This window comes from Odocoileus virginianus, chromosome 7 (assembly GCF_023699985.2).
Source record: "Odocoileus virginianus isolate 20LAN1187 ecotype Illinois chromosome 7, Ovbor_1.2, whole genome shotgun sequence".
NCBI classification, from domain to species: domain Eukaryota; kingdom Metazoa; phylum Chordata; class Mammalia; order Artiodactyla; family Cervidae; genus Odocoileus; species Odocoileus virginianus.
In genome coordinates this window covers 78,852,036-78,868,618 of record NC_069680.1, presented here as the reverse complement: position 1 = coordinate 78,868,618, position 16,583 = coordinate 78,852,036, and the positions used below count along the sequence as shown (strand labels likewise).

Sequence of the window (16,583 nt, the reverse complement as noted above, 5' to 3'; positions counted from 1 at the left end):
AACTGCAGACGCACAGCTTCTTAGGGAATGTTCCATCAGCACCTGTGGGGCGAAGGGAAGAGGCAGCGTGGGGAGAGAGAACGGACCCAACAGCGCCCGTCACAGCCTCTGTTCTGGAGTTGGGACGCCCCTCAGGGTGGCCTGGGCTGGGGGCATTGGAGCCTGGCCCTTAGAGCTCTGTGTTGACCACTCAGGCTGCAGGCTGCCCTGGGAGGGGGATGTGGCTGGGACATTGTAGTTCTGTTTTTGTTTCTCCCCCCACAGTAATTATTCACATACGGAAAATTTCACCTATAACTTGACAGCACACTATGTACCACTATGTACTAGCAATGTTCAGTGTCGTAAGAATTCTAGAAATATATCATATTTGACCTCCAAGTCGTCTCAGTTGCTCTGCTATTAGGCACATGTCTCTCACCATCCTTGGCAGAAATGCTTCACACCTCACCCTGGCGTCTCTCCTGAATCCTATAAGGGAGTAGTATAGTTTGGTGAGTAGAACTCAAGGTCGTCTCTGCAAGTGCCCAGAGCTTCACACTACCTTTGCACACCTCTTTTATCTTTTCCTAACACGGCACTTTTATGCTTCAGGGCTTTTGTTTCACTGTTCCCTGCTTCTGACTGGGAAGCTTATACAAGACTTTTGAAAAACTAGGGTCCAGAGTAAATGATTAGAATGTAAAGTTTTCTGCAGAAACACCTCTACCTCCCTTTCCTTCCCTTGTTTTATGAGAGGGACAGGGAGCTGTTCTTAGATATTTCTACCATGTTTGCGTCTTTTTTGCATCTGTGTCTTGTGTAAACTCTGTGTATATGAAAAGAGTGTCAGTAAATTCTGGAGACATTTTGGCAAATTGACAAACATTTTTGCTGATGTTGAAATTAGAATTTATTTCAAAATAGCATATATAGGCATGCTGAGCATGCAGTTATTAAATAGATTTTTCAAAGCTCTAAAATTTTTTAAAAGTATGCATTTTGGAACATTATAACAGTGCTATGTTTTATTGCATTCATATATGTATGTATATATTATATGCAAAAGAAAAGAAATTTTATAAAATCTTTTTCTCAATATTTAAAATTTATTTCATTAATGCAAATTATCTATGAACCTCTCTGTATTTAAAAGCACATGCATACATATATCTACACTATCTTCTGTTTTTCTAAAACCTCTAGATGCCTCTTTCTGCCTAAATATGGCTGGTTCATTTTCACTCATTTTTTACTTTTCTGGAAGTAACTTGGGAAATATTTCTTTCCAAAAGCTGTTTTGTATAGATAGTGACCACAAGAGATGCCGGTTAATGTAAACTAATTTTAACATGTTTATTTTTCAAATGTAGGTCCCACTGGTTATTTTTAAGCGAGAAAAGGAAGTAGCTCGAAAATTGGAATTTGATGGGCTTTATATTACAGAACAGCCTTCAGAAGATGATATTAAAGGCCAGTGGGATAGACTCGTAATCAACACACAGTGAGTAAAGAATTAGATGAAACATTTCCGTGCTCAAAAAATTTGAGGACATAAAATACTTGCCAGAGTTCCTGCAGATTTGTCAAAAGTTTAGCAGAAGTGAATAATAGTTATATATTCAGCCAAGAAAATCAAATGACTGAGCTCCATCATCCTCTTAATGGATGCCATCAATTTTTGCCCTCTGTGTTCTGATTTCCTCCATCAAAAATGGCTTTAAGTCCATTTCCACGGCAGTAATGGAACTTAACATCCATTACTCAGTGTTCAGGGATGTCTGTAGCTCAAGGTACACAACCTGCAGTGCAGGCTTATCTCACAGAAAAGCAGAGGAAGCCAAAATTATTCATTAAGGAAAGGGATGTAGCATTAAAGGCAAAAGTATTGCATTTCACACATTTAATCTAAGTTGGAAATTTTTAGTTGCTATCATCCAGCAGTCTGGCATATACCTAAGCATTATGACATGTAAAATATGACAGAAAAACAAGTGCTTTTTCTGTGTACTAATTATTTAGCCTTACGAGATCAAGATCCAAGGGACTAGCTGTTGCTTCAGATATAAATCCATCATTGAAGTCTAATTTACACTATTAGAGGTATTAATCATACAATATTTTCTAGTAGTTTGTGCTACTTGAGTGAAATAGATTCTTTTTAATTGTAATTAGTTTTTTTAATTCTTAAAAAGTTATGATTTCTAGTAAATTCAAATGGGGCTGTGTGTTATAAACATTTACTCTAAATGCTCAATATTTTGTTCAGCAACTCTATTTACTAATACTAAATCCAATCAAGTCTGTCCCCTTAGGTGAATTCTTAAGATGCCAGGATCATGTGATGTTAATATGCTCAGTTTCCTTGAGAAAAATTGGTGGTAATGAGTTGTTTTTAAAAACTTTACATAGAGAAACAGTGACCGATTTTTAGATACTTTAATTTTTAAAGACAATTGACAAAGCAATGTATATATTGACATACATAAATAAAAATATAACTCCTTATTAATAAATATGTTCATATTTTATCCATAACAATATTAGTCCATATTTTTTGTGATTTACATGGATATATTAACATTTAAAATAATGTTTAATATTCTTATAGAAAAATTATGAAATAAGCTGGGAAAAATTCATTGTAATTTCTGTGAATGAAAGAACACATTTACATATTATTTTTAGTATTTTGTTTATTCCAAACAATATATTGTTATTTATCATTTTTTAAATGATACTATATTTTACTTCTGTGCTTTTATATCTTTTAGGTCATTTCCCAACAACTACTGGGACAAGTTTGTTAAAAGAAAGGTAATACTACTTAGAACACTTTAAATTTTCTAGTTTTTCCCAAAGTGCAATTGAGATTTGAATTTGCTGTGTCTCATATGTAGAATGAGATATTGAGGTATGCTTTGTCTGTCAATGTCATTTCAAAATGGAAATAGGATTGAATATGAATTTGAAAAATTTCACAAGAAATCCATACTCTGCAGCTAAAAATTAAATAAGCATTGCTCATCCACCTGTCCTCTGACTCAGGTGATTAAACAGTGCTCAGCCTGTATATTAAAAAGAACTGGTAAGAATTTTCTCTGAGATTGGGTAACTGACTGAAGGTTCTTTTCTGATAAGACAGCTGAGTTACCAGGGCTGGAATTCTCCCTTATAAAGAAGTTAAGTTGTTTTATAACAAGAGAGGACTAAATTTTATTTACTTTACATAAACTTCAAAGACTTTTTATTTTGATATTTTTTTTCTTCTGATGCACATCATAGGATGGTAGGAGGAATACAGTAAAGGCTGTCAGTTCTGATTTTGAGAGTCAAGGATTTATCTATGCTCTTCCTAACACACATTATTTAATGTAGATCACTTTTAAAAAAATATATAATAATTCATACACAGTACTTGTACATTGTAAAATACAGTAAACATTATTTTGCATCTCCTTCTTATTTCTTGAACCCTCCAGTTGCCAAGCTGAATCAATTCATGCCATGTACCATAATGAGTTGTAGCTCCAGTGTATATATATGGTCTGCAGTAGAATGGCCACAAATACCTACTGAATGAAGTGATCTTTTCCCCCTTTGATTCCACCAGTTTAGTGCAACTCAGAGGGTGGTTGGTGACTAGCAGCTGCAAATTTTTTGTTACCAGTCTGAGGGGAGAAAGTGCCAAGAATTTAAATCAAGTACATCATTTAAAATGAAGCACGTTAAAGAAAACAGAACAACACAAAAAAACCCTCGAGACTTTCTAGTTGGAAGGGGCAGAATGTTTGCTGATTTTCATTTTGGTGCAAGTTTTTTGTCTCCTTGTGACCACAAAGTAGTAGCATTGTACTAATGCAGATGAGTGCATCCAAATTAGGTCAGAGCTTTGAAAGAATAATTTTTAAGTAATTTAAAATAGATGACTTGAATATTTTATTCATATTAAGTATTTAACAGTATAAAGCAGCAACTTAAAGTTATCTCTAAAGGAAATGATATATCTAGAGTCAAATAAGTTGACAAATTGTAATTGCAGCTAAGACTCTCCATGGCGTTCCTGCTCTGGGGTCCAATTTGTCCTCCTGGGCGAGAATATAACCCCTGAAGAAGTCCCACTCAGATCAGCCCAGCCCCTTTTCAGTACTGCGAGAATAATGCAAAACAAATTGTTTTAATGAGCCTAAATAGTATACATTCGTGGGATTTTAAACCAACATTCCTCTTTTATGTTTTCTTTCAGTTTACCTGATTGTCCACATTCCAAAAATGCTCATTTTAGTTTCTGCTAATCCTTTCTTTCTTTCTATTTATGTATTTTTCCATCACCTAATCTTTTACTTTAACATTCCCCCTCCTTTCTCTCTGGTTCCCAGTGCCTTTGTTTCTACTACATCCCTTTTCCTTGCTTTCTTACCCTCTTTTGCTGCCAGTTCTCTCTCCTTCTGGATTTCTTTCATTACTTTTCCTGTTGCCTCCACTTTCACTGATCTGCAGGATCCTCATGGTACATAACCGTAGGCCAAGAGTTGCTATATAAGAGACAGAGGTGCTGGGCTCACGGGTGATCTATGAGCCCACGTCTCAGCACTGATTTAAAAACCCAGCACTTGGGCAAAACCAGGCAAATGTGATGGGGCAGAGGAGCAAGGAAACCAAGGGGGGCTGCTGAGAGTGATTCTAGTGATGGATAAAGCATCTATACTAGAGTTAACTGAGGGCCTGAGGATGGTGACAAGGTTTCAGATTCAGGTGGAGAGCACAGAGGGAATACCAGCGTGTAGTGACCATCCCAGTGGTGGGCTGTGCTCTGTGCAGAAGACCTTTGCTGAGAGCCAGCCTTGCCTGGATGCTTCCTCACCCGCTCTTTTGCCAAGCCGACCGACCCTGGGCATGTGACATTCTCTAAGATATAGTTTCTTTGTCTGCAGAGCAGGATGCTAATAAGAGGAAACTTGCACATTGTAAGAGCCCCATGATGGAAAACAAGTCAAAATTCTTAGCATAATTCCCAGCATAAAGTATGAATTTGGTAGAAGTTACCTTATTCCATTACCTCCCACCACCCCTTTACCCATTTCCTTCAGCCCATCCTCTTCTATTTGCATGCCTTCCTCTCTTGCCTAAGAAATCATGTTCTTCAGCTAGGTATTATTTAAAATGCTCTTAAGTAGACTTGCCTGGCAGTCCAGTGCTTAGACCCCACATTTCCAATGTGGGGAGGGGTGGGGGGCGCAGGTTCAATCCTGGTCGAGGAACTAAGATCCCACATGCTGTGCAGCATGCCCTAAATAAATAAATGCTGTTAAATCCACTTAGATCTTAATAGTATGATCATAGGACATGAGCTGTAAGTTAGATTTTTAAGTGAACTTGAAAGTAAGACATATATTATGTATTAAAATACTCTGATGTTTGTATGTATGATGTTTGTATGTAGCTGAGGCTACTTAATGGTGGAGGTCTGTAAAATGCTTCTGTTCTTGCCCCAGGTTATGGATAAATATGGAGAGTTCTATGGCCGAGACAGAATCAGCGAGTTACTCGGCATGGACAAAGCTGCCTTGGACTTCAGTGATGCCCGGGAAAAGAAGAAGCCAAAGAAAGACAGCTCCCTGTCAGCCGTGTGAGTGTTAATTCTGCTCTGTTCAAGATGTGTGTAGAAAGGAGCAAAAATGAGCACACTTCTGAACTTGCTAGAGCATTGATTTCCTTTCCTTCAGTGTCAGAAGAACAGAGAGACGAGAGAAACAGTATATATACAAAGTCTGCTTTTGTACTTCTGAGCTCTGGAATCATTATAGATTTAATCTATAACTTTTGAACGTGTCTTTTTTTGTTATTTATATAAAGCAAGGAAAAGAGATTTATGTTCTTAATTTGATTTGCCTTTTTACCCCTAAATGCCACGTAAGTCAAAAGTCAGAGGTACAAAAACATAATATTTGACTATGTTTTCTTAAAGCTTCCTATTTGAAAAGAAGTTAATTTTCTTATTTTGGAAAAGGGAGTCATGTAGGCCTTGTATTAGAAATGTTCAAAGTTCATATCCTTTTATTGTAATTGTTATATTTTATTTAAATAGCAAAGACTTGGTACCATGTTATCATACTGTTACTTAGAAAGTTTACATTAAAATGAGGCACCCTTATATAGTATTTGCATGGAATGTTATGATATAACTAGGAGAATGTAAACTGGTTGACTTCACCAGAGACTGACTTTCACACACACGTGTAGTATGAGTATATGTATATATACATCTATTTATATTTTATGAATTTAATAAACTGTAACCTGAAAATAAATGTAAAGCCCATATGCTTTTAAAAAGTAATTTCTTATTGTAGTCACAGCAATTTTAGAAAAAACAGTGGTTACCATCCCTTTTTAGGGTGTATTTAAGGTGTCAGTCAACTAGGTATGTGATGATTTCTTTGAAAACATAAATATTTAAGGTTCTGTAGAGCAGTGTTAGATTGTCTTAGATAAATATTTTAGTTAGCATTAAAAAGGACTCTTTGGCTGACCTATCTTTTTGGTCATGTTTTTTTCTCCCTGAAACCTTCGTTAGAGCTAGTTGAGTCTTTAAAAATAATGTGAACCCAGTTGAAAAGTAGTTCAATAAGCAAATATGTAACAGAAATTATGAACTTAAGTTTAAAGTATTAGAAAACAAATATGGATTTTAAAGACCAAATCACCAAATATAAGAAGAAATACAGTTGATAACCCTTAGGCATTAAGACCTTTATGTTAGAAAATCATGTAAAACAAGGACAGTGGTGAAAAGTTTGCTGAGTTTCCCACTAACATTTTCAGATCCCTGATAAGCAAGGTAGAACTTTCACTGAATTATGCATTTTACATGGTCATATTTGTGACTCTGGAAAATAAGTCTGAAAAAACAAAAGTTTAGACTACTGTTTTGCTATGAACAGTTGTAAATTAGTGGAATTTTCCACTGTTTTACATAGTAGATATTTGCAGGTTTGACCCCTAGAAAAGTGCAAAGAAATTAATGTGGACTTTATTAATATCATTAAATAGGGATAATAAAATTACAGTCAGCTAGTAAATAACACACATTACTAGGAAAAAATTTACATGTAGTGTTCCTTTATTAAAGTGTTTTAAAAGATGGAGTTTTAAAGGATTATCTGGTTTCTATATGAATATTACCTTAATGTGAACATTTGCATACAAGGATGATTTATGTATGATTTATGATCAGGTATCTATGTGTGCATGCATTTATCAGTCAAATATAGAGGACTTGGTATGTGCACATTTGGGCTTCCCTGGTGGCTCAGTGGTAAAGAATCCACTTGCTAATGCAGGAGACATGGGTTCAATCCCTGGGTCAGGAAGATCCCCTGAAGAAGTAAGTGGCAACCTGCTCCAGAATTCTTGCCTGTGAAATTCCATGGGCAGAGGAGTCTGGCGGGCTAGTGCATGAGGTAGCAAAATAGTTGGAAATGACTTAGCGACTGAACAACTGCAGCGACAAATGTGCACATTGCCTCCTGGGGTGGAATGGCCTCCAACAGCCAGAAAGCCTGCATACTTCTTCACTATGTGTCTTTATGGAGTGAGGGGGGAGCTTCTATCTCAGAGCTCTCTGGCTTCTAGTTTACCTCTGAACCAAGCCCTGGGGCTGGGAAGGCCACGACTGGTCTAGATCACCTGAGGGTGGAGTCAGCCCTGCCCAAAGAGCATTACAGCCACCATTGGTGAGAAAAGAGTCCTGTGTACTACAAAATACTTTTCATGCAGTTGGTAGCGACTTGCTACCCTAATGAATGATAGGGATAGAAAAGAACTAATCATAAGAATAAATTTTTAAATAAAGCACAAAACTACCATGGGAAATTCAGACATCCTGATAAAGCCCTTATTTTATTTTGGGTTGCTTTCATGGGAAATAATTATGCTCTCATGCAAAGTGTCCCAGATTGTTTGTTTTTTTATCTTTTTAAGAAAAAATATTATTATATTGAGACCTATTGTAAATATTCATGAAACTTTAAAAATGATTATTTAAAATAACAAAATTACAACTCAAAGACAGTTTTATTTCCTTAAAAGTAAACGATCCTAGGCTAAAGTAAATTAAACCTTAACTCCAAGGGGAAAAACCTCCTATGAAGTCAACTTTAGATGATAAACTATTTATCACTGCACTTATAATTTAAGATTGGCCTAATTAAAGAAATGATTAAAAAAGCAATTAAAGACTAAAACAGTTTCTCTAGAGAAGCCCTTTTGAAAATAGCACTAAAAATTACATCATATTATTATATCAATTCCTAGAATGTTGGGAAGCCTAACAAAATTATAATTTCTAGCCCTATAAACCAGTGCAAGTTCTGAAAAAAGAAAGCTGAAAAGTATATTTTAATACATGTCTATTTTATTCTGCAAAGATCAAAAATATTTATGTTGCAATTCATTCATTCAACATTATTCAATATTATATGATACATTCAGTGTATCATATAATGTGCTTGGTGATGGGGATTTTAGAGACTAGTGAGAGAAGTGTAAATGCATGTACATACATACACACCTAAGCTACAAAACTGTAGGAAGTGACTATAAAGGGAGGTGACTACAAAGTGCTTTGGGAACCAAGGGAAAGGGTTAAATTCCTTTTTGGATAGAGAAGGATGTGAGAAGGGGCATTTCTGAATTCAAAAGGAAACAAAAACAAAACCAATAAGCCCTTTTACTGGCAGAATCAGTACAGTTATAAAGTAAATGTGGACATTTATGCAGGTTTTTATTAGTTGAACTATAAATAATTCTGTTGGTATGCAATTATAAATGTATAGTGAAAGTTAGGAAAGTCTTGATAAACCTATGTTGGTTAATTTGTACAATGTTCAGGAATAATTGTTAGATGTAAAGTGTTTATCTTACATTTAATGTAGAGAAAAGAAAAGATCAAAAAAAACTGTTTTTAAATAATAGAAGATAAAATGATGCTTTGTTTTGTTTTCTAAGATTCCTCTAAAAAAATCGCAAAACTCTGGAATACATTGTCCAACAGAGCTCTCAAGCTCTTCCCTGGGCACCTGAACTAGAACTAATCTTCTGAGATGGTTGCCAGCCCTACCCCATCCCATGGGGAGTGAATGCCAGCAGGCCTTGCAAGCCTGTGAGCCTTTGCTTCATGTACATATCTACAAATTCTTTTGTTTTTCCAGACTGAACTCTATTGATGTGAAGTATCAGATGTGGAAACTAGGAGTCGTTTTCACTGACAACGTAAGCTACCTTCAATACCACAAAGTAAAACGCACTCTGATTAGATGAGTTTGCTGGTTTTCATCAGGTGGAAAGATGGCTACTTAAGAAAGTTATTCAAACATCGGTTCATTTAATACTGACCATATCTGAGAAAGACCCACAGAAATACATGATTCATCAGCCCATCTCTCATTCCATTTCTTTCAATAGCTGAAAGATTAAAATGAAAATATATTTACACAAGAAGATGAAACTGAGATGAAAATTCACGTGTATTTTCATTCAGGTTTTAGTTGAACAATGGCATTCTTCAAAATTTTTACAGATGTTAGAAAGTTGTAAATAAGTTTTTTAAAGTTTTTCTTAACATTAGTTGCAATCCATTTGTTTCTGCCAAGTTAAGTATATTATTGTGTTCTTTTTCTTGATGGGTCTTCCTTTTATCAAAGAGCCTATGAGTTAAAACATAGGACCCACATATGTACAAATATTATGAAAAAAATCACCCATGACTAAAAGCCACCAGCTGTCCAAGGCAAAGAATCACATTATACTACCTCATCGGTTCAATAGCCTGACCTTTTTGACTCAGAATTTTCAGTTTAAATAACTGTTACTGTCAGTTGTTTTTAATGCTACTATTTGCTGCTGGGGAGTTGTGAGAGAGAATCACGAAACATGGCTGAATACATTGACTACAATTTTTTCTGTAGGTCTCGGCTCATCCCCTCATTCTTGCTTCTTAATTTTTTTACCATCTTCTCACATCCACTCAGAAAGGAACGTAAGAACATCCCCTGAGGCCTTCTGCTGTTCTCTCTTCTGTGCTTTCTTCCTTGGACATCTCATTTAGTCTAAAAAAAATCTCCCTGTAATTTTAGCACTGACTTTTATAGTGAACCTTACTTCCATTCTCCTAAAGACCTGTGACACCCTTCCCCTGCATACTCTTACCTGTCTCTCCACCCCTGCCTCATCCAGTCATGGCCCAGAATCCTGGGTATCTTAGAGAACTCTCCAAAGAGCTCAAACTCCAGTCTTTAAGTATCTTTTGTCAACTGCTAGTTAAGGTATCTTTCAGCTAACTTTTCACCTAACAGTGGAAGCAGCTTCCCTGAATAAAAAGAAGGTCACCTCAACTCAGCCACATGTGGCAACATATAAAGATGTTTTGGGTTGTCATGACTGGGAAAAGGGAATGCTAGTGGCAACTGGTGAATAGAGACCAGGGATGCTGCTTACAAACCATCCTACAATGCACACGATGGTACCCATGACAAAGAATTAACTGGCCCAAACTATCAATAGCGCTGAGGCTGATTGATATAAGCTGCTGTTGAATAGTAAGTCAATTCATTTTTCTCTGTGGGACAATAAATAAAAGCAACCGATCTAGTGTAAAGGAGAGAATGGATGGCATTGAACCCTGCAGAATGAACTAAATAAAAATAAAATACACAAACTCATACAACTAATTGGAATTATATGAATATATAGTCAAAAGATAAAGTTAATGGAGCAGTTAGAATATCAGAGTGGCTTTTGACAATAATATATATTCTATTTTCTGACATTCTTTTCTCTCATTCCATCTTAATAGTCCTTCCTCTACCTTGCCTGGTATATGACCATGTCCATTCTTGGACACTACAATAACTTTTTTTTTGCTGCTCATCTTCTGGACATTGCTATGGGATTCAAGACATTAAGAACCATCTTGTCATCAGTAACTCACAATGGCAAACAGGTAAACGTTTATCTTTTCTTTCCCCTGCAAAAACTGAAAAACTAACAAGTATTCCAACAGAAGTAAAACCAAACCTCAAATGACAGTGTACACTTTTAAAGCTTTTGTGGATAGAGGAGCTGTGCTTTTTCTCCTAGAAACCATAAGGATTTGTAGCTTGAGAGCCTCCTAGACCTACGTTCAAGTCTTGGTTTGACTGATTTAGCTTTGTGACCCTGGATAAATTATTTACCATTCCTAAATCTCAACTCCCTCATTTTGAAGGAAAACAACAAAAGTACCTACCTTACTGGGGTTTTGTGAGAATTTGAAATAAAAACATAAACGTGGAGGTCTTAGCATAGGCCCTGGCACAGTAAATTCTCAGGAAAATGGTTATCGTTTTATTCCTAATATGATATTTGCTATATTTGATACTGTGGGGAAACCAAAGTATGCTGCAACATCCTAACACACTAGTTGCATTATTAATAAAACAGATGCTGCATCTGTAATTTAATACATTATTTTAAACCGGATATTCTTGGGCTTTTTTCTCCACTTTTATATTGGGCAAAAAGAATAATAATGTTTCACACCTGACAGGTCATGCTTACTTGGAAGAAAGTTGGCTTAATTTCAGATAATCAGCTTATGTTCTAATGCAACACACTTGTAATGTTAAAGTGTTCATTATTAATAAACTTATCAATTCATTCTCTATTCATCAAGTGTCCACTGAGAGGTAACACATTCTATGTTATTTACTTGGAATAAAAGAGTCCTTCTTTTTCCAGAATTTTATAATCCACCATATTTTAAAATTGGTGCCCTTCCTAAAACCTTGAACTATATCCACGGTTAAATTTACATTATCATGAGCTTCAGTTTTCTAAATTTCAGCATACTGTTCTTATATATGTCACTCTGGTTTCTGAATATGAGTATGGTATGCATGGCACGGCATAAATCCAGTGACAAATACTATGCTGTGATTATTTGTTGGTCAGTTAGTAGATTAATTTTGAGCTCCAAGCATATTCAAAGAATTGGAGATGCTGAATCTGTGGAGTGTTTTCACACAAAAAATCTAGCACTATTCTCAATTTCTAAACTTTTGCTTGTTTCTAAATTCTATTCCCTCTCTTTTTGAGGTATCAGATTTCCATTTGCAGAGATATAGAGAACTTAGTCTTATAGTAAACATGTAAAATTTACAGTGGCTTTGTACTTAATTTATAGGAGTGAAGTAAGCCCTCTATTAAGACATGTTTTATTTCAGATAATTATAAAGTGATTTTTATAAGACTTAATATGTGCCACCACAACATAAGGGGTATGTTGTAATCAGAGGAAGTTGACATAAAAAATAATGTATTTTAGTGTGTTTAGAATTTTTATGATGGAACCAGAAGAGTATTTTCACCAACTTGGTGAAAAGCACATTTAAAAAATATGCATGAAAGTGAAACTGTTTTGCTCAGTAGTGTCTGACTCTTTGCAACCCCGCCAGGCTCCTCTATCTATGGAATTCTCCAGGCAAGAATACTGGAGTGGGTAGCCTTTCCCTTCTCCAGGGGATCTTCCCAAACCCCGCATTACAGGCAGATTCTTTACATCCGAGCCACCAGGATAGCCCCCCAAATATTCATATACAAACTATGTGTATATTCATATATATACATATTCCATAAAATGTGTTTATATATACATGCATATATATATATATATACATATATATATATAGTGTTTAGTTTGGAATTAAAAATTACGTGCAGCTGAAAGAAGACCTTTCAGACTGTGAATTTTTTTTGTACAATGAGAAAATTAGCTTTTAATACCAAATAACTAACACTATTTTGAAGTGTTTTTCCCAGTACTTCCTTGGCAGTCCAGTGGTTAAGATTCTGATCTTCCAGTGCAGGGGGCATGGGTTCAATCCCTGGCTGGGAAACTAAGATCCTACATGCTATGTGGCATAGCCAAAAAAGTAAATATATAACTAAAGGAGTCTTTCCCTTTGATCACTGCTTTATAGTAACAAAGCCAGACTTCTTAGTTTTATTTTTTTAATATTTATATTACATACTATTAACAGTTATTCATTTCCAGGTGTTAGAAGAAATTCCTATTTTAATTTAGGATGTTATTGAAGGAAAACATGATTTACAACCCCTCACTATCATAACAAAAATGAGATAGTTTTTATTAGGAATGTAAATTATTTAAAAGGAACAGACCTTATGAAAAGAAAATATTTAGTATAGTATCTACTACAAAATATTTAGATAATAGAAAAATGAACATATTAAGCTACTTATTAATATTATTAAAATAATTATTTTAAATTATTAAATTTTATTAAAATAAATTTTAATTAATAATTATCCAAATTGAATTTGGATAGGAAGCTAAATCAGTGATTTTTCATATTCCAGTTATAGCATGCCTTTATTAGCCAATCAAATAGTCAAGTTTTACATAAAGTAATCTAACAATGTGATAAACAGACCATGAAAATAGAATTCCCCACTGAAGGTATAAGAAAAGGATGATTATAAGGTGTGGATTCCATTAGCTTTTAGTCAGTAAATCCACTGATTTGTATTTCTAATATATGTTCAATGTCACATTGCTTTCCAGCTTGTATTAACTGTTGGCTTATTGGCTGTTGTTGTATACCTATATACTGTCGTGGCATTCAATTTTTTCCGAAAATTCTACAATAAAAGTGAAGATGGCGATACACCAGACATGAAATGTGATGACATGCTAACGGTAAGTTCACACACTCTGATTTCATATGAGTGAAAAAAATTCTCCTGCTTATTCAGTTCAAAGAATTGTATACTCAGTTCCTTCAGAGTGCAAAATATAAAGTAGTGTATACAGCCAAAAGCTGTGTGGCTTTTTAAAGATTTTCATGTTTTGTGGAACATGGAACATTTCTGCCAGTTTTGCACATCTGCTGCATCAGCCTGATAATTAACAGAATACCAAGTAAAGTCCTTAGAACTGGAAGGATTAATGTAAACCCTTTAACCCATTGTTCATATATTCTAGGACAGCAGGTAAAGTTATTTCCTTGTAGAACATTTTGAAGGCTTAGGTATTTGTTCACCTTAATGATGTTAGCTGAAATTACTGATGTCCAAAAATACTTTTTATATTGAGTATCCTGGCTTAAATTACTCTTACTCTTGATTTTAAAATCAACAGACATTAAAGCTTTTATATTGTTTTATCACTCTTCTGCAACCTGCATCTCAGATACTGGCAAATCAGAAATTACCATACATGAGATCCTAGACTAGGAAGTAAAAATTAGACAAAATATTAACCATTACCTGGAAATAGATGAATCCTTCAATGAGCTCCAAGTTGAGACACCTATACCACTGAAGTTGGTATAAGTTAAAGAGATAGATATAATGATGCTAAAATTACTCTAGGAAAAAATAAACATCTCAAAGGAATAATGAGAAAGAACTACTAACATTATAAAAGACTAGTAATGAAAACAATTTTCATACTAGAGAATGACAGAACAATGGAATAGTATAGAAATAGATTTAGATACACATGGAAATTAAAAGAATGATAAAAGTGGCTTTAGAAATTATAAAATGAAAAATAAGTCAATAAATGGTACCATGGACAAGAAGTAAGTACCATGGACATGCTTTTGGGGGAAAATTGATAAAAATGAATGCCAGCCAAATTCTTTACATCAAAATAAATCCCAAATGAAATATCAATAAATAAACTTCAGTGCAAAAGAAAGAAAAAATGAATGAAAGTTAAAACAGAATTTGACTTTTGAAATAATAACAATTTTTTAATGGGGAAAGGAGTTTGTATGACATAAAAAACCTAAGACTCATGCAAGCATAAAAAATTACTTTAAGATTTTCCTTATAGTTGTTTCTTTTCAAAGGCATGTGACAGGCTAACAAAAACACACTGAACACTGTAACAGAGAGACAGTTTCCTTAATTTATAAAGTCTTAATCACATCCAGAAGAAAAACAAGCAAATTATATGACTAGATAATTCACTGTAAAATAAACTGAGGTTGTAAATATGGAAAGATGCTCAGCTTTATCATAAGTTTAAGAATGCAAATCAAAGTACTCAGTTGCCACCTAAAGACTGTTAATACCTAGAGTTATTGAATTGATTGAAAAACTGGCATCTTCATGAACATTAGTAGGAAGTTAACAACAATTTTAGAGAAATTTTATAATGACTATCAGATTTTTAAGTGTATTAATCTTTGACTTATACTTATGTCCCACTGCTATTAACTGATCTAATTTCATTTGTAAATATGTCTCTGTATATTCAAGGATATTAGTTGCTATCACAAATTGAAATAATATAAATTATCATCTATAGGGTCCTAATTAAATAAATTATGGTAGATCCATATAATGGAAAAGTATGTAGCTTTTTCAAATAATAGATATGTTTGAATATGCTAATATGCAAAGACATACAAATTATATTTAAGTGGGGTAAAAAAGCAAGATCCTGAACAGTATTGTGATAGAAGCCTAATGTACAAGATCACACACTCACACAAATATATATATTAGATATATTGGACTATGTGTATGATTTTTCTGGAAGGATACATAAGAAACCGTTAATAATAATAACCCGGAATTAGGGTCACAGATAAAGGAGAGAGAAAACTTAGGCGCTGGCATACTGCCCAATCACTAGTAATAACCTTCCCCAGAGTCGCTAACACCTCCTTCCTGCTTCTCCACATCCCTACCCTGCCATTCCAGGCCCAGGGAGGAAAGTACTTTAGAGATCCTTCAACTCCTCTTCTGTGTGCTGCCTTTAAAACCGCATTGTTGTCTGTGTCCCGTGACCCTGAAGACTTGGGGTAGTGGCTGGCCAGAGGCAGACAGGGGAGTGGGGACTGCAGGATGCAACAAGACACAAAGGATAAGTGTCAACAGCGGGCATTTGTGCCTACACTGACCCACGGGAGATCCACTGATGTTCCAAGAGAAACACCACAGAGGTTCTAAATCTCAGAATCCACAAGCCTTGGGTCATAAAGTTTTTCTGGAGTCATTCAACCCCGGAGGGTATGATGCTCAGTGAACCCCTCAAGACTGATGGAAAGGAGGAGTGGTTTCAGACAGGGATATGCAGTGGCCTGTGATACAGAGTGGGAAACAATATGTGACTTAGTTTCCCCTCTCCCAGCACCACAAGACCACCTCCCACCCCCGCTGCCAAACATCCTGGACTCTCCTTGTCACATCATGAGTCATCGTTGACCCTGTTCAAGTTGTTCCAAGGGTATCCTTAGATGACTACATTTTGAATTTTGCTCTCGGAATGAATTTCCATTGCTTTTGTAAATTTTGTCAATGGACTTATTATGAGAAGAATCCATGCATTATTTGAACAAGAGGTGGGTTAGGAAGACCACTGGCTTTATCTGACTGATTTTACCCAGTGACACGACATACATATAAAGAAGGTAGAGGAATTTGCCTCACCTGCAGATGAGGAAATAGGCTTGTTCATCTTTTCAACTATGGGCTTAGAACTGAGCTACAGCCAGGATTTTCTTCATTTTGAAGAATTTCTGTCCATA

General features: G+C 35.2%; 1 protein-coding gene across 5 annotated transcripts in view; it reads left to right on the top strand.

Moving 5' to 3' along the window:
* The window catches only part of RYR2 (ryanodine receptor 2), an 803,099-nt gene that overhangs the window by 750,094 nt on the left and 36,422 nt on the right, over positions 1-16,583 (top strand). For all 5 annotated transcript variants that reach the window (XM_070471032.1, XM_070471028.1, XM_070471029.1 and 2 more), the window contains 6 exons: positions 1,353-1,483; positions 2,754-2,796; positions 5,475-5,608; positions 9,192-9,252; positions 10,835-10,981; positions 13,604-13,738. In XM_070471032.1, the coding sequence (XP_070327133.1) occupies positions 1,353-1,483; positions 2,754-2,796; positions 5,475-5,608; positions 9,192-9,252; positions 10,835-10,981; positions 13,604-13,738 (651 nt within the window). The remainder of the gene's footprint in view (positions 1-1,352; positions 1,484-2,753; positions 2,797-5,474; positions 5,609-9,191; positions 9,253-10,834; positions 10,982-13,603; positions 13,739-16,583) is intronic.